The 18691-nt window shown below is 37.8% G+C and overlaps 1 protein-coding gene across 5 annotated transcripts; it reads right to left on the bottom strand.

Moving 5' to 3' along the window:
• Positions 1-404: 404 nt before the first annotated feature.
• On the bottom strand, positions 405-18027 carry LOC113110739 (DAZ-associated protein 1). Of its 5 annotated transcripts, none has more exons than XM_026274892.1 (13): positions 17864-18027; positions 16634-16674; positions 15648-15814; positions 15431-15496; positions 14659-14766; positions 14325-14373; positions 11390-11523; positions 8529-8682; positions 8175-8204; positions 7063-7212; positions 6725-6892; positions 4078-4167; positions 405-1163 (listed from the first exon to the last, which is right to left on the bottom strand). In XM_026274892.1, the coding sequence occupies exons 1-13, from the start codon at positions 17929-17931 to the stop codon at positions 991-993; spliced, it is 1398 nt and encodes a 465-aa protein (XP_026130677.1). In that variant the 5' UTR covers positions 17932-18027; the 3' UTR covers positions 405-990. The 5 variants fall into 5 exon arrangements, with proteins under 5 accessions (XP_026130677.1, XP_026130678.1, XP_026130681.1 ...); XM_026274893.1 differs by having other exon boundaries at positions 11390-11472; XM_026274896.1 differs by lacking the exon at positions 4078-4167 and having other exon boundaries at positions 405-1167.
• Between the last annotated feature and the right edge of the window lie 664 nt (positions 18028-18691).

Here is an 18691-nt window from a genome sequence, read left to right as displayed (position 1 = left end):
GAAAATCTAAAAATACATATATATAAATATTATATGTTGTTAACATAAAATCCTTTTGGAAATTGATGCCCTGTGCCCATGCTACTCTCTAAACTATTAATATTAAAACAATAGTTATTATGCATTCAGCTTTTATAACCTCATATTTTAAGACTACATGAAATATATTTAATGCTGCAAACCTAGTAAACCCAAAAAAAGGAGTTTAAAACACCTCATACATCCAGGAAATGTTAAATGTGAACTGTAATATATTTACAGTAATATAATACTGGGATGACGACATACCATACAAAACCGTGGACATTGCACTTCTTTTAATATTTGACAAGTGCATGTTGAAACTGACAGATGGAAAGTCTTGCATTCGTGTAAATTGAAAAGCAATTAAAACATCCCCTCAATGAATCTGCACAACACGTTTTATTTAAATCATTTATTTCAAATAAACTCTCATTTTTGTGTTTTTTTGTCTTTTTTGCATAAGTGCAAAGTGCACCAACAGCCACCTGAGGGAAGTCTACATCCTTAAATAAAAAAAGAAAACAAGAAAAGCGCACATATATTAGTACAAAATTCTTTAAAAAATTGCACAGTTTAGGTGTATAATACACATTTGTAATCTATTTCAAACTTAAATAAAATGGTAAAAGTCTCATAGAGTAAACAAAATCCACAAAATTGAAAATAAAAACATTTCCCCACTAACATAATTAAAGCTGAATAATTGGGAGACCCTGTCGCTGACGTCTGGTGCATCTGTTCTGTGCTGATGGTTGACCAGACGATCTGAATCTATTGCTAAATACTTCAGTAGTTCAGTCCTACTACAAAATATAGAAGAGTAGTGGGCTCCTATTATCAGAGTAGAGCCCCTGTTCACAAATTACACACAATAAAACCCCTTTTATTTGCTCCCGAATCCAGTTCTCGTGCTCAAAACGTCTGTATCCCTGACGATGTGTATTGCATTGGGGTTGGGAGAGCAGCTCAGCGCCGGTAGGGATGGAAGCCCTGTACATTGTGGTTCTGTCCTCGTCCGAAGCTGCTGGGGGCCGGCTGGGCTCCTGACGAGGGTGCGGAGGGGGCTGCGGCGTACGAGGCAGTTTGCTGGCTGGGGTCTGCAAAGCTATGACCAAAAGCACTCAGGTCTTGCCCATAACCTGTCTCAACAGACATGAAAACATGGGACGTGATATTAAACACCAGTAAACTTGGAAGCGTCAGTATGCGACCGGGCTTTCTTGTAACCCCTCAGCATTTGATTGCATTTACTTGATTTTTCACTTCTCGAGACAAAGGCCACGTACACACCGCAGCTAAATACGGTTGACACTTCTCTTAAGTCTAAAGTGTAGTTTGGTTTTTGCATAGTGCATGTGACATGATTTTTTTGCACTGATGTGTCTCAATGAAAAATTAACTTTCATGGTATAAGTCTGTTTCCTTAAAGGGACAGTTCACCCAAAATAAAATAGTCATTATTTACTCACCCTGAAGTTGTTACAAGCCTGTATGAGTTTCTTTATCCTACTGAACACGAAAGAAGATATTTAGAAACATTTTGGTAACCATGCATTTGACGGTACCCATTGACTTCCATTAGAGAGAAAAAAAACACCATTTGAGTCAATAGCTACTGTTAACTGTTTGGTACAGCAATTAGATTTTTGGGTGAACTATCCCTTTAACTGATTAATAACTATTAATTCTACAAAATTGTCCAAATTTATCACTGTAGCCGCAATAAAACGTGATCAATTTTTAGGGTGGTCAAAAGTAGTCTTTTTCGATGATCTTTGACTTTCTACTTGAACATTAGGGGTAACTTTTTTTAAAGACTGTTATTTAACAAATTTATATAAATACAGGCTTGAAATGGATTTAAGGGGTATGAGAAAAAGAACAAGATTTTTTTAGTAATCATTATTACTAGTTAATCTGGTCATTACTGATTTTAGTAATCAGAGCTGTTTGTTTTTTTATTATGCACCTATTTAATCTTTTTTGTATGGCTACATACGCTTCTTGTTTCACCACATTTGATTATAAATTACATCAATCATGAAAATAATAGCCTATGTTTTAAATGCAAAATTGCTCGTGAAGATTTGTCAAACAGTTGTCAAATACTACGTGTTTAGCTACTTATATCTTGCCTCAACATTAAAATCTGAAGCATCGTGCTTTAATTTACTCTGTTATTATTAACAGTAAAAACTCTTAGACCACTGGCCAGCCTACAACTGTAACGGTTGAAACTTTTTGTCAAATACTGTTAAAAATATCAAATACTGTGTGGACAATTTAGAATTTATAATTATTGGTAGTGACCCCTTATCGTCTATTGTGGTTACAGTCCTGCTTTTAAAAATAGATATTCTTAGTGGAATTCAAATAGATTTCACATTTTTATTATCAAAGTCGTTACAATCCTATCCTGCTTTTGGAGAACATTGGTTATGGGCTTGTGGTATATTAAAGCAGTAATTACAAAGTGTTTTTAGGCAGGATGCAAAGCAGAAAACCTCCTATAGCTGTTATAAATTCACTGTAAACCACGGCTTCACGGGGGTTATTGCTTTAAAAAAAGAACTGTTATTCTATATACGTAGTAAGGTTTCACAAAATAGCAAATAAATAGTAATTATCTTAATAAAAACATTCTTCCATCAAACAAATTCCTCAGAAACGGTTGTGGTTCCAACAAAGTGGTTGCTGAGCAACACACAAATGTAAACAAAGGTGTGTGTTTGTAGAGTAATTAACAACAGCTTTGAACTTGGCTCAACCAATCAGAATCAAGGACTGGAACTATCCGATTTATAAAGAATGATTTGAACTTTGAAAAGGTAATTAAACTGGGATTTGATTGAGTTGCTCAGACAAGTGGTCTTATTTGCATGTTTCCAACAGGAACTAGTGCTTAAATATTGAGAGCAGATTGTTTGTGGGGTTGAGAGATACACACAACTCTAGTTTTAAAGTAGTACACAGACATTTTTATCAGTAATAACTTCTATAGAGAAATTGGACAAGGTTTGAAATTGTAATGTGCTCAGCTTTAACTGTTTGTAATGTAAGTTTAATTGTATATGTAAGTATATTTTGGATATTTTAGAATTCTACAAACAAATTCACTCCTGAAAAATTAGTGGTTTACTTATTTCCTTGCGGTTATAGATCTTGCTAATATTACTTTGGTTGGAAATGTGTAACACAAGCAGATTAAACTGTTGGCATCTATTTTTCTTTTTACTGTGGTGATCCACAACGTCAATTCTGTACACACACAGACCAATAATGAAGAGACTTCACTCTTAAAAGCAGCTTTTCAGTGTGTATGTGGCCAAAGTATGTCCAATGCATCTATAAAAGAAAGACTCAAAACATAATTAACCAAATAGTAAACAGCTACAAACAAAAGTATGATGACAAACAGGTCATGAAAACATTTAAAGCAGTCTGGAAAAATTCAAACACAAACGGCAGAAATGCATTTTGGACAGAGTTTATTCCAAAGTCTCTAGATGAAAGTGAAACATTAGACTACGGGAACACAAATTGAGAGAAATGGATAACTTTTAAGAGTCGAGTAAAGAATCGAATTGCCAGCGGTCGCCGAATCCGCAGATTTGTTCAGCCGTGTTTGTCACACGCTGCGTGAGGGGCACAAAATCCACAGAAAACCCAGCAGAGACAATATTAGATCATCCTTTTGGCAGCAAAGCAATGCAATGATGGGAAAAAGAACATCTGAAGCAAGCCGTCAGTTTTGTTCATACAATAAACTACAGCTACAAGCCATACGAGTTACAATACTGAGAGAATCCGATCTAAAGTTTATTGAGTTTATTGTATTTCATTCAAACATGCATCTTTTGAGGCTCTCTGAATGACATGTAGCTGTACTTTAGTATATCCCATTAAAAACTGAAGAGACTGATGTAGAATATGCACACGGCATATGCATATTGTACATGGGATGCATGTAACAGAACCGAAGCATTATGGGTCCACAGGCTGATGTTTGGTTTATTGGGTTTAAGTGATTGTAGTATGCAGTTGCTCACCTACCTGCGCTATATCCCTGCTCTTCCTGTACATAAGTGTGAGAAGGACGCGTTGGTCCGTAGGCAGAGGGGTCCTGAGGATAGTTACCCAAGCCTAGCAGGGAGATGAGGAGACCAGGTTGACTCGACCCAAAGAGAGTCTGACTTAACCTCTACCTTACAGCTCCTACCCAGGTGAACCCTGCCCTCTCCTGCCCTCAGGGCTCATGAACAGAACATGTGGATGGATCGGCCCCGCACTGTTTCTAAATGAGCATGTTTATCAGGCTGCTCAGCCATCGAGGTGCTGATGAATGAAAGCAAAGCGTAGGCGTGACACACAGCAGCCGATGAGACCACCCATACATACATCCAGCCCACACAGACGGCCTGACCCCATGCTAACAGCACTTTATGTACAGCACAAAAAAAAGATGGGTCTAAACCGGGTTCGAAGACTTTATCCTTGATCGTTCTGGAATAACATTGTTTTAAAACGATTGCTATGTTTGTTACGCCCAAATGACCTGATAATTTCACCATTGATTCTGGTGTAGAGCCGCACATTTACCTCTCAGACAAGGGTGGGTGATATACTCAGACACAATTAACCAGTAGAAATTTGTCCACTGGTAGAGATTTCGGACTATCATCTCTATCGTGTTTACACATTCACGTGAAGCATGAAAATGTATATTTTGCATGCTTTTTAAGCATTGCGGTTTAAAAACAAGTGATTTTAAACTGTTGAAGTGCAATCAGAAGCGAAAGAGAACTAATTTCGCCATATACAAGCGCTGTCTGAGAGACTTTCTGAGCAGTTTTGGTTTAATGGTTAAAGGGATACTCAAGCCCAAAATGAAAATTTTGACATTAATCACTTACCCCAATGTCGTTCCAAACCCTTAGGAGCTTAGTTCTTCTTCAAAACACAATTTAAGATATTATGGATGAAAAACGGGAGGCTTAGTTGGGAAGTAAAACACAGTGTCAAGGTCCAGAAAAGTATGAAAAGCATCATCAGAATAGTTGATCTGCCATCAGTGGTTCAACTGTAACATTATGACGCTATACGCAGGCAGCGTACGCTCTTCTGCGTCAGCCGCACTGCACAGATTCACTGTTATATTCCAAAGCAAGGTGTAAATATACAAGCGTAAATACACAAAAATGGCGCTATACTCTGATGTGAAGTGGCACAGAATTCTTGAATAAAGTTGTTGTTTTGGTTTTATTCGCGGACAAAAAGTATTGTCGTCACTTCATAACATTACGGCTGAACCACTGATGGCAGCTGGACTATTCTGACGATGCTTTTCATACTTTTCTGGACCTTGACACTGTATTTTACTTGGCAGTCAATGGGACAGTCACAAGCCTCCCAGTTTTCATCCAAAATAACTTTCAATATTTTAAGGGTTTGGAACGAAATGGGGGTAAAATGATTAATGACAAAATTTTCTCCGTCATTCTACATAAACACAATACTTTAGGTCTTAAGTGAAATCAAACAGCTGAGAAAGAAAACGGATAACAGTATATTGGATCCGGGTAGCTCTTAAAGTGACAGCAGTCTAATATCCCTGCCGTCTGTGATTCACATTAGTCAAACAAGAAAAGAGAGGATCTCTCACTGCTCTTGACAATCACTTGGGTAGCTTTAATAAGAATATATTTTAATTCATACAATGAAGGAAATAAAAGTTTTTATTCTTTCGATATAAGATTTTGGTCATATCGCCCATATCGCTTGGTGGTTTCTTAAGTATGTAGTTGCTGAAGTGTTTTAAATGGTTTTTCTGAGTGATTGCTAGAGTGTTATGGCTGATTCTCTGTGCCTAGATCTGTTCAACCCAAAATGAAAATTCTGTCATCGTTTATTAACATTCATGTCATTCCAAATCTGTATGGAACGTAAAAGAAGATATTAAGAGAAATTCCCAAAGGTGTTTTTATACAAAACAGCTGTTTTTGGTCACCAATATACTCCAGAATATCTTCTTTTGGCTTCTGCCGGGTTTGGAATGCAATGAAGTTTCTACTGAGTAAACGATGACAGAATTTTAATGAAAAATGTGACTAGTTATAATACTTGGGGTTAGAGGTTCGTTGTGGTAATAATTGCTACAGTAAAAGCAGCTTCACCGCTAAAACGCACTGCGTTCCACATCTCAGCGACCTCCAGATGCTTTTAGCTCTAGCCGCTTCTATGAAATAGGGGTCTATGGCTATTTCTGTAGGGTCAGCTCTACTTTCTAGTCTAATGGATGCTCTAGATTTCTGTACTGTGACTGCACCTGCACCAAGAGGCGTCTTTGTATATCTTATCTTACGCTTGATGAAAGTCTAAAGTCAGTCATTAAATCTCGCATGCAACTTTTTCTCATTGGCACCCCCACCATCAAACGCTGAGACATCTACAGATGAAAATCCCCGTCTGCGTTAGGATGAAGCGTCATCTGGTCAAAAGCAGCATTGCAGTACAGGATGATCTAATTCACACATACCACTGGATAAACCTCCACAGACTGCATTATAGCATCTTCATTGAGGGTAAATAAACTGAAGGTCTGTGTGGAAGCGTGTGTATGTGATGTCATCATGCCCGTTCAGCCGTGTGAACAGGAAGCACATCTGCAGTGGTTTGGTGCCGAGGTTTAGTGTGCTCTTACCATACTGGCTATAGGAGAAGTCTGGCTGTGCTGGGGTGGCTTTGCTCAGGTCCTGAGAGGGAGTCGTCGCAGGGGCAAAACCTAAAGGCCCTGCACCCGGCGTGGCGGGAGGGGGCGGCATTCCCTGTGCTACAAACTGGTCACCTTGAGGTGTTCCAAAACTATATCCTATGTTGAAAAAGAAAAGAAAATAATGCAGGAATATATATATATATATATATATATATATATATATATATATATATATATATATATATATATATATCACATGGTTGAGCAGAGTCTTTGGGTCATATATAGAAATGCCACTGCAAAAAATATAGGAACTGTTCACTTACCAAACTGAGGTTGCGCGCTAAAGCCCTGCTGGGGGTATCCCTGAGGTGCCCCGAATCCCCCTGTAGGTGCTGCAACTAGAAATGCATTAAATGGAGAAGGAGGTTGTGTGGGTACCCCACGGCCAGCAGTTAAAGGAGGTCCATACCCAGCTGAAACACAGCAGGAGTTCACACACATCACACTTTAGTCAAAACTCACTCATCAAGTCCAATGCAACTGAACAAGTATAATATATTTATAAAATTAACTATGCACACCAAATACCAAACTTTATGCAGTGTAATTCCACTGATACATTATTCACCATATAAACATTATATGTAGAATATTAATTAAATAATAAATATTTTATAATATATGAATATAAATTATATGTATGACAACAAAATATTCATTATTTTAAATTATCAAATATATGTCTATATATGAAGAGTTTATTTGTAAAAACAGATAACTGCTAGATAAATCACATTTTATTCATTGTGCATTTCAATTTATCTCAATCAAACTGCAGTTGGGTTATTTTGATTAGGTAAAAACAACTTTAAAATACAAACACAATAAAACGTTATCTGTTCTTGCAAATTTACTCTTTATATATGTATTTATGTGTGTGTGTGTGTGTGTGTGTGTGTTTGTGTTATTTATTTATTTATTTTCAACATTCAAAAGTTTGGGTCCAGTTTATTAATTAATTAAATATTAATTAATATAATATTTTATAATATCATAAAGAAATTAATAAGCTTGTTCAGAAAAACTGCATTAAATTGATCAAAAACGACAGGAATGTACAACATTACAAAAGATTTATACTTAAATGCTATTCCTTTGAATCAGAACAATAATAAAAAAAAAAATTATATATATATATATATAATATATATATATATATATATATATATATATATATATATATATATATATATATATATATATATATATATATATATATATATATATATATATATATATACTAAAATAGAACACAGTTATTGCAAAGCAATTCTTTTTTTTCAAACTTTTGAACAACAGTGTAAATATTCAGGGAAATGGTGGGAAAAGGACTTTTAGTGATAGTTCAAATGCCAAATAATAAAACAAAACATACCAAGAGGTTGACCTGTAGACACCCAAACACCTGGAACAAAAAAAACACACACACATTTTAACTCAAAACCAACACGCAATGAAATTACAAACTGAATCAAAACTGTGGGGCGAAGCCAGAACATGTTGTATTTCTGGATTCACGCCAGGCAGAGCAGGTTTATTTTGGGCGAGATTTACATGAAAACACCCCCCCCCCACACACACACACATACACACACACACCCAGTGTGGTTTAGCCAGATGGCACAAACGGCAAAGCAAAGTGTGACTGATACCAGTTGGCTCTTAGGCTCATTTTTCAGGTTGGGATGCGTTACGCTCCCGCTGTGTTCTGGCCCAACGTGTCACTCACCCTGAGGCCCATAGCTCTGCTGCCAGCTCGGAGCTGCTTGTGCTGCCCAGCCATTGGCTGCGCTTAAGATGGCTCGGGGCCCCCACTGATTGGCTCCCAGCAGACCGGGGGCGGGAGCTTTGCTGTCCCGTGGCTCCGCCTTCTTCACTTCAACCTGCACAAAGGACAAGAGGTCGTAACTAGCGAGAGGTGAATTAACATACTGCCTACCTCCCCCACTCACCTATCAGAAACTTTAGCCCTCACCTTATAAATAATACTATTACTTAGGCCAAATACATGACCGTAGTCCATATGGAATGGAATATACTTGGTCTCTTCTCTTGGATAACTATTTAAACCAATGTTTCGGAGGTACTTGGGTATGAAAGGGACATTTATGTTGGCTAAAAGTCTATAGGTCAGATCAAGCAGGTAGATTCCTGCGTAAATTTGTGAATTAATATTAATTTGCATGACCACAGACGTACCTGGGAAACACCGTCCCTTCATATATCCTACATCTCAGCTCTTTTACGTGTTTATAAACTGCTGATAGAAAATTAAGACTTACCTCCCCCTGGCTAATGCTTAAGAACTTCAGTTTAGATACGACAACAGAAATATAAGGGTCAATGATGTTTAAATGTATGATAATCTAGTTGTACCAAATAATTAACATGCAGATAATAAAAATGGAGAGATCAAATTCTAATAAGAGAGGAATCTTCATACTGTGTCAAACATGAAATTAATATAGATTTTCTGCAGAACATTGGCAGGCAAAAATGGCGTTTTCTTAGTGTTTTAGTGCATGTTAATGTGGATGCTTACAGGGCCTAATCAAAAGATCCCACCCTAGAGACTCTACAATGTTCTGGTCTTGGGACTAACTATTGAAATTGCAATTTAATGGTAGAAGTAACAAATTATGACATGCATGTATAATAATACGTTGGTCGTTGGTTGGATGGAAGCAGATCTCAGTTGTTCAGTTACATTGCTGTCTGCGGAGAGCTCTCAGATTTGATCAAAATGATCTTAATTTCTGTTCCAAAAATGACCGAAGGTTTTACGGTTTTAGAACGAGATAAAGATGAGTAATTAATGACAGAATTTTCATTTTTGGATGAACTAACCCTTTAATTGTGCCTACAGGTATATCACCCATCCCTACACATTATGATCAATAATATGCATTTAGAAAATATTTCAATCCTCATTTTTTAAACCTCTAAAGTAGAAAATGCATTGATTTATGAAAAAAGCTTGGGGGATTTAAACTTTTGAAAGCGTGTTACCAATGCAAGACTACTCGTATGCCAATTTAAAATAAAATGTTATCAGGATAAGTCGCCAACAGGCAAATATTGTAAATAACAATGCTTAATAAAAATCGTGATCAGGATTAAAATACGATTTGATAAGTAATGCTTCCCTAAGCAATTACCTCTAATTATATAATTTTCCAATTTGGTTAATGACATTCTATTACCTGCCACTCAGTAAAAAAAAATGGACAAACGTGGTTTAACACACACACACACACAGGGAAGTTTCACTCCAGTTAAAGTGGAGATCCAGAAATAGACGTGAGACTCTAAAGGGGGTGAGTTATTGGGGTCACCTTGCGTCAAGAGCGAGAAGCGATATTTTTCCGTGGGAAAGCAGCATAAATGTAACGACTCTCTCCTCCTCTCTCACTGTCGACCTAATTAGGTATCAGTTTGAGCGAGTGGTCTGCAACCCTCGCATCGGCAACACACACTCCCGCGGGCATCGAGTGATGGGAGGCCTCGCGCAAGTCTTCGCATCCAACAGTAGAGCTGGGATTTGGTACACAGTTTGATATGCTCCAGTTTCTAATTTTATAACATATGGCCCCCACCTCCCTTAAAGCCCCAATGAAATAATGTCATGTGAAGAACAATAGCACAGGTACCTCAGTACCTGATTCCTTCAGGAACACAGACCAGAGTCAAGGAGAACGTCGGTGGGCGAGAACAAACTCAATGTAGGACAAACACTACAGAGCTATTCTGGAGTCTCGAACGCACTTCACTTTAAATCAGCACACTGCAGTCATGACGGAGCAATGAAACCAAATCTAAAGACACACCTCTCTGCATTCTGGGTCTGCGTGAGGCAATTAGTCAAAACTCCAGTGATGCATTTTCAAAAACTACAAACCGGCCACACTGGGAGTGATATTTTACGAAGTGGAGCTGGTGAGGTGAGATAACACGTCATGCGACGTGTTCAGTCTTGCGCTATCCCAAGAAACAGACTAATACACCTAGGTATCAGACAATAATCTTACGCCACAGAGGCATCTGCTCCCCGCCCAAAGCCCGTTTGGAGTAGACTAACAGACACAGTATGGAGATTCGAATATTGAGGTCACTTAATTAAGATTTCTCTTTGCCTTCTGGGAAAATATAGAACTCAAATAGTAAGTGACCTGACAGTAGCAACCTGAATAAAAAAAAATTAAATAAAAAAAGGAAACCAACCGGTTCTTTAGGTGAGTGCTGATATGCTTTAAAGTTCACTTAGCATTTATATACAATGGTACAATGTATTTCTAAAAGCTCACTTTATTTTAATAATTAATCACTTTATACAGCATCACGTCACCTAAAGGAGCGGTCCAAATGAACTAAGCCTTGAGCGACTAACATGGAAGTAAAAATACATAAAACGTAACAAACACAGACTTTCCCAAACTTTTCCCACATTGGGAGAGAAATAATGTTTTCATTAATGAGAAACGCACTCTTTACATGTTAAATGTCAAATTTCTAGCTATTAGTTTAAGCGTATGTTTGGTCGCCCAAGCTTTAGTTTCTGTTGTAGGGGAAAATAAAACTACAACTACACACTTTTTTGCCCATGATGTCGTGAAAATGCATGTTGACAGCCTGGTCCACTGATTGTTCGGCCTCGAAAGTTATAAATCCAAAACCTAGCCAACGACCAAAAGTCAACAGAGCAGCAGGGTGTTGGGACAGATCAGCTAGAAGAACATAAGAGGGATGGGGTGGGGGGGTACCTGAGGTTCAGATGACATCACGGCCCGAGTCACCAGGAAAGGTCACAGGTGGAGGCCCGAAAGGACAGAAGCGATACGTGTAATTCTGCTCTCTTTAATACTTTAACCTTGAACGTGTTTAATGAGTAACAGCCGTAGACGGCATTCGATAACTGAAGTCAGGTTTTACGCAACCTTAATGCTATTAAGCCGGATCTTTGTCAAATTATGGGTTTGATTTTTTATTTTCTGCCTTTTAAGTTTCATCCGAACCTCATTTTCATCACCACCCCAATCTTACACAACAAATGCGAGCAGCAACCACAATCATCAATGCATAACAAGAATGATCATTACAACTACAATGTTTAACTGGTTTTTCTCAAAGCTTCCCAAAATGCTATAGTACTTTGGGCAAGCCAAGAGAACAAAGAGCACCACAAGGATATAAGGATATCTGTGAAACATTGAATGCAGCCTAGTTTCTCGTGTGGCGTAAGCATGGTTAAAGCTCAATTTCATAGATCTGCTCGGAGGCTCGAGGACAACGGAAAAGACGCAAGCGTGTGCACCCATGCGTGCAGGGGTCACGCAGTCACTTAAGCGATAAGACCGAGCACAATCCTCCAGCAGCAGCTGAGTTTAGCTGCGCCAGATCCACCAGTGTGAACTAGTTTCCGTCAGATCAGATATCCGTGGCAGAACTGGGCTGCGAGAATCTCCACTTTGGGATCTAACCTGATTCCGATTGCACGTCCTTTGAGACTGAAGAGATCTGAGAATTCGTACACTATGTGGAGCAGAACCATCTGTTTAAATGAGGACTAAATATACTCAACGTGCCCCTTATCACCAGGCCTGGTTTCATTAAAGAAGAAAGTTTTTAAAAGTCGATTAATTTGTCTCTTTTTATCAAAAGTGACTAGTTGTTGCGCCGTCTGGAAATATTAGTCATCCAGCCGCTGGACTGCAGCTGAACTTAATCTGAGCGGTGAATTTGCACAAGCGATACTTTGATGATTTTAGAGACACAACTTCAGGTTCGCGTTGCTAAAAGTATTGCATGGTAATGCTCAGCACTTTTTGTAAAGCAGCGTCTATAAATTCATTCCCATTTGCATTTACATCCAAAACACAGTCTGCTGGATGACATTGTAAAGTCCTGCATCCATAAAGCCACTGAAAACACAATCCTGACTTTAACATATAGACGGTGTGCAATTACTCTCTTATGAGGAGTAAAACGCAAACATCTGACATGGTGTATGCACTGAATCTCTCAACAGGAAGTGTTTTAGTCCGTTTTAGTGAAAGCACAATGACGATCATTGCCTGTAGTAGGACACAAATTGAAGCATTAACCATGTTTAGACCAGAGAAACAGGCTTGAGTGTGTTTCACACCAGGCCTTAATCTGTGTGGTGCCACTATCTGTACTGTATCCTACAAGAAAGAACAGACATATCTCAGGAAAAACGTTAATGCATTCAAACACTTAGACAAGGAAAACAGGGACATAAAAAGAAAGATAGAAAGAGCTTACTTAAATGTACTACATTGCAATAAACACTCGTAGATCAATCAAATGTAAATGCTCATTATTAAACAAAACTTATTTAAAAATCTAAATGTTAACAGAAAAGTGATTCAAGATATTTAATAAGACAAATGACAAACTATTCCACGGTTACCCAACGAGAGTGAAATGTGTAAAGCAATTTAAGTCTGAACAGTAAAAGCATTTAAGTTTACAGGAAGACATGGAAGGACATGCTTTGAGTGAATGCAAATAGTGCACAGAAAACTTTCTGTAAAATAGGATTTTAAAATGAAATAGTTTATTTTCAGTCATTTTGATGGCTGTTTCTCATTTAGTTCTTCAGCTGGACCACGCCATGGCCAGTGTGTTTTCAGCTGCTCTGAATAGTGCTGTTATGGAAAACAGGCACTGGCTAGATAATAAAACAGTGGATCTACTGAACTTGAAAAGTGTCAGCCATCAGCATTACGCTGTTTTGATATCTTAAAGGGATAGTTCACACACTCCTTGTCCTGTTATTTCATTTTCCCACAGAACACAAAAGTGGAATGTTTTGAAGAATCCTCACATTCTCTTTCTATAGTAGTAAGCCACCTTTCTCAAGCTCCAAAAAGCCTACATTTATTAGTAGTCTTACCACTTCATGCAACATACAAAAAATATGTTTTTTGGGGTTTTGTTTTTTTGTGCTGATAACGAAATTGGTTACAGGATTTTTGCGGGATATACAACTATAAACAGCATTTCTTAAATGCATGTCGCTTGTTATTGTCCAAAAAACACTTTTAAATAGCAATGTTTGAAGTCTTTTTTAAGCACTTACTCGCTAATATAAATATTTAGCAGCATCTATTCAAAAAACCAACTCACGTTCAGTTATGAAAAAGAAAACTTTTATAATTTCTCCTTTTGTGTTCCACAGAAAAAACTAACAACACAGATTTGAATAGAGTGAAAAAAAGAGACTATTTTCATCTTGGAGTGAACTGCTCCTTTAAGGCACAAGCAGATGTGCAAGACGCTGAACCGACTGAACATGTTTGATGCAAATGTGTGCGTGTCATGTGGATGCTGCTGATTTGCCTTGCTATCATGCAAGAGTTGAGACACACCAAACCAAGCATCACACACATGAGAGGGGCGGATGGCCAGCGTGATGTTCTCTTCTCTTTGGGTCAGAATAGTTTGTCTTGTGCATGAGGTGAGATAGAGACTGAATGGGAGCAAATATGAATGTGTGGATTACCTCGAGGCCTCTGTTTCTCTGCGTCATAGATCATTACCACCTCTGTGACCTTCAAAAGGAAGAACAGGACCCGCGAAGGACGAAACAGACAAAGAAAAAGCATTGCATGTAAAACATATTACATACAGTGGGGTCCAAAGGTGTGATAAAGTATTAAAAACAAGGGATTCAAAATCTGAAAATACTAAAGTAAAAATGTCAGGTAAAATTTATAAAAAGATGCTCATTTGTGCATCTTTTGACATCATTACAACATCTTTATGGAATTTATTCAGTCATAAATAATGCCTAATTAAAGAATAATGGTACATTTCTACATCTGTGTCCATCTCACCACTCCAAATCTGTTGAAATAATCCCTGAGTTCAGCTTCACCGCAATTATGAGGAATTCCACCCACAAATATCTTCTTAGATTTATTGCTGTCACTTTTGCTTCCTTTCTATAACACACACACACACACACAAGAGGTTAGACAAAGACTCGACAATGATAGTTCACCCAAAAATGTAAATTAACCCATTGGTTAACTCTTCCCCTCAAGCCATTCTAAGTGTTAGTATAATTTTTTTTTAAACAAATACAAAGCCGATTAAAAAAAATGTCCTGGCCTTTCCAAGCTTTATAGTGGCATTCAATGGGTGTTGAGATTTTTAAGCCCAAAAAAGTGCATGCATCCATCATAAAAAGTGCTCCACACGGCTCCGGGCTGTTCATGAAAAGGCCTTTTGAAGCAAAGCAATGCATTTTTGTAAGCAAACTAACCATATTTAAAACTTTAGAAACTTTAATATCTATCTTATGATAGAGATGACTTTTTATGCTGGATAGACAGACTTTTTTGGGCTTTAAATCTCAACACCCATTCACTGCCATTATAAAGATTGGAAAAGCCAGGACGTTTTTAATATAACTAAGAATCGTCTGAAAGAAGAAAGTCATATACACCTAAAATGGCTTGAGGTTGAGTAAATCATGGGCAAATTTTAATTTTTTGGTGAACTGACCCTTTAATAAAGTAAAAAAACATCATGCAGTTTTCAGACTCATATGAACATACTTGAATAAAAAAATTTAACACGTTTTTCATTTTTTTAAGTTCTTACCCAGCCTTCTTTTGCCCGAGTCTTCTCAGGCTGCATACCTCGAGGTGTACAAGGCTTTGGGTCAATCTGTGAGAATTAACAGATGGCACTTTTTCAGTAAAACTCAAACCGGCATGCCATTAGAGCACTGGATTCTTTGGATGTTTTTAAGTCAGCATTAAAATGTGATGCATTGATCGTGATTGGGCAAAATGGGATTATAAGCAATTCTCCTCACATTTCTTCCGTCCAGGTTATGAGGTTTGGTCTCCAGGACGGTCCGTACGCAATTGGGGTCTTTAAACTTCACAAAGCCAAAGCCCCTGGACTGATTTGTGCTTTTATCTTTCATGATGACACAATCCACCACCTCTCCATACTGGCAAAAGTAGTTTCGCAAAGTCTCTAACGAAACACAGAAAGAACTAATTATGTCAACAACTTGACTTTTGATGAATCCAGGTTCTTAACTGGTTGGTAGAATTGCAAGTCTGTTAAAAAACAAACCATATATAATGTACAGTCAGGATAGCACAAAAATATTTATCAATTCTAAGAGGAAAAACATTTCACATCCAAACTTTACAGCATTTTGGAGTAAACTCTTCTCACGGCTGGCAGAAGTGAGCCAAACCAGACTAGGAACCAGATTCCATATATTAATGTTTTGCATGACTGCCCTCAACCTTAAAAACCAATGTAATATTCAAGTTTTTGACATGCACAACAGCCTAATGCAGCGCAGCTGTATTGTATATATTATAGATATATTATATCTGCCTACACATTATTATGGCAGTTATTAGAAATCTGCATTAGCACTGCAGGGCATTCAGAAGCCTGTTTTCATTAAATGCATTTGCTAAAAAAAAAAAATACATACACCATGAACAATATTAGATCATTTTCCATTGATTTCCTCATTGCATTTTACGCATGCTATTTGATACAGGCTTAATTCGATTTCTGGAGCTTGCATCCAAGCGGCTGTTTTACTTGCAACCACATACTGAAAAGGCAAGCTCAGCCCCTGAGTGACAGCCTGGATTCTACACTGAGTTTATGGAGAATATTATAGCGTGCATCAAGCCGGCAATGCAAAACAAGACGGTGCTTCCAATGAAAAATGCACTACAGTGATACAGGCTCACACTTGCATTATTTAAGAGCAACTAATGTTACTGTATAAATCTATATGAAGGTTGATAGGACTGTAACACTCACCCTGGGTGGTGCTCCAATCCAGTCCACCCACAAACAGCTTCCTGCAACACATAGATGAGGGAACGTCACAATGCATTTGCATTCATTCGGAAAGGAACATGAGCCAAGGTGAAGGAGAGAAAACACGTTTGCCCTTGGCACTGAAAGACTGATCTGTGCGGTCTAACGGGTCATAATCAGAAACCAGCAATACATTCAAATTACCTCAGACATGAGCCGGTTTATCAAATCAACCTGGCTGATGTAAACTACTGCAGGCTGGGTCACACCATCCATGCATGAGCTTATCTTCTGGTCCATAAATATTATAGTATAGAAGTCAGAGAGATGGAATCCTCCAATAGGATTATTAATAAGTTAAAAAATAGCAGTCTCCAGTTTGTGATTGTAAGCTTATAGGATAAGAAGAGCTCATACAAGCCTCTAGTTTGATTATAAAACTTACTATATTTAACCCTGGAGCAAAAAAAACAGTCATAAGTAGCAGGGGTATATTAGTAGCAATAGCCAACATTACATTGCACGGGTCAAAATTATCTATATTTCTATTATGCCTAAAAATAAATTACCATATTAAGTAAAGATCATGTTCCATGAAGATATTCTGTACACTTCCTACCATAAATATATCAACGCTTAATTTTTGTTTAGTAACATGCATGGCTAAGAACTTAATTTTGACTATTTTAAATGCAATTTTCTGAACATTTCGATTTTTAGCACCATTAGATTCCAGGTTTTCAAATAGTTGCATCTCAGCCAAATAATATCCTGTCCTAACATCAATGGAAAGCTTATTTATTCAGCTTTCCGATGATGCATGAATCTCAATTTCACAAAGCTGACCCTTATTATGACTGGTTTTGTGGTCAGTGGTCACCTATGAAAGAAAGCTACATGTAAGTGTTTATAAAACTTACACTATAAAAAGAGAGTGACAAAAAACTCCAGTTTGTTTATAAGAAACAGAGTGACACAAGCCTCCAGTTTGACAGCTCATCTTTTTCTGTCAATCTATCTCTTAGCTTCTTTGTTGAAGCATTCAATCAGTTAAATTAACTGGTAACATGTTGTTGTCAAGTTTAAGGAGATCATTGGAGCACCAGAGTGAGCTGCGGTGCTCGGCAGGATGCTTCGCCGGGACTTGCTGTCCTCTGGGCGGCCCGCTGCGCATATTTCTCCGCTGGAACTTACATCCAAACACTGTCACGTAAACACACCGTGTCTTACCCGATTTCATCTCCAGCTAAGTTGCTGTTCATCTCCGTGGCGAGGGTCGTGGACGGGAGTGCTGACATGGGTCCTCGCTCGGTCTCCTGCCGGTCTCCGCCGCCAGGGAAGGTCACAATCCGCTTTCGGTTCAAACCGAATCTGCGCAACACTGACGCGAGCCACGGGGCGCCCCAGCAAGGGCGGCGCAATCAGAGCAAAGCATGATGGGAAATGTAGTCCACCAGGCTTTACAGTATAAAAGAGAGAGAGAGAGCGCGATTGACACGGTAAATAATATCCATTTCAGTTCTCTAAATATAGATATAAAATTATTAGGGCTAAAGGTGGATATTTCTAAATATGTGTGTGTATTGCAAGTTTTCTTAAATGTTTGGTTTAAATTTGGTTAAAAGTCTAGTACAATATTCTGCCACTCCATAATTCAGGAAATAGAATAGACAGAAACAATATATTTTTTCAAAATGGGGGGGGGGGGGGTGTTGTATATGATCAAGCAAAACTATATATGAACATAGACAGGAATAAAAATGCAAAGTTTGGTGTCTGGTGCTACTCAAGTGTACATTTATGGCTCAGTGTAGGAGGAAACATTTTTTTTTTTTTTTTTGAGAAAATGTAAGTATTGTAAATTAAATTGATTGACACAAACAGATAAAGTGCTATAAAATAAACATTTAACAGTGACCCCTTGGATGTTTTCTTTCCACTAATATGAAAAAAATAAACACTTGTAAAACCAAAAAGCCCAAAAAAAAAAGTGTTGCCTGCAGTGTTTCCCCTTAAGTTAACATTAGCATTGTGGGCATGTAAGTAAACAATAGCAAC

The sequence above is a fragment of the Carassius auratus genome, chromosome 11 (assembly GCF_003368295.1).
Source record: "Carassius auratus strain Wakin chromosome 11, ASM336829v1, whole genome shotgun sequence".
Taxonomy (NCBI): Eukaryota; Metazoa; Chordata; class Actinopteri; order Cypriniformes; family Cyprinidae; genus Carassius; species Carassius auratus.
The sequence above is the reverse complement of the archived record's forward strand: the minus strand, read 5'-3'. Positions and strand labels throughout refer to the sequence as shown.

Bases quoted from the DNA above. Each gene is read 5' to 3' on its own strand.
- LOC113110739 (XM_026274892.1), bottom strand. From the start codon at position 17,931: ATGTCAGCACTCCCGTCCACGACCCTCGCCACGGAGATGAACAGCAAC. The intron at 16,675-17,863 runs GTAAGACACGGT...TATGTGTTGCAG, and splicing joins TTAGCTGGAGATGAAATCGG to GAAGCTGTTTGTGGGTGGAC. The intron at 7,213-8,174 runs GTATGTTTTGTT...GCTGTGTTTCAG, and splicing joins GTCTACAGGTCAACCTCTTG to CTGGGTATGGACCTCCTTTA.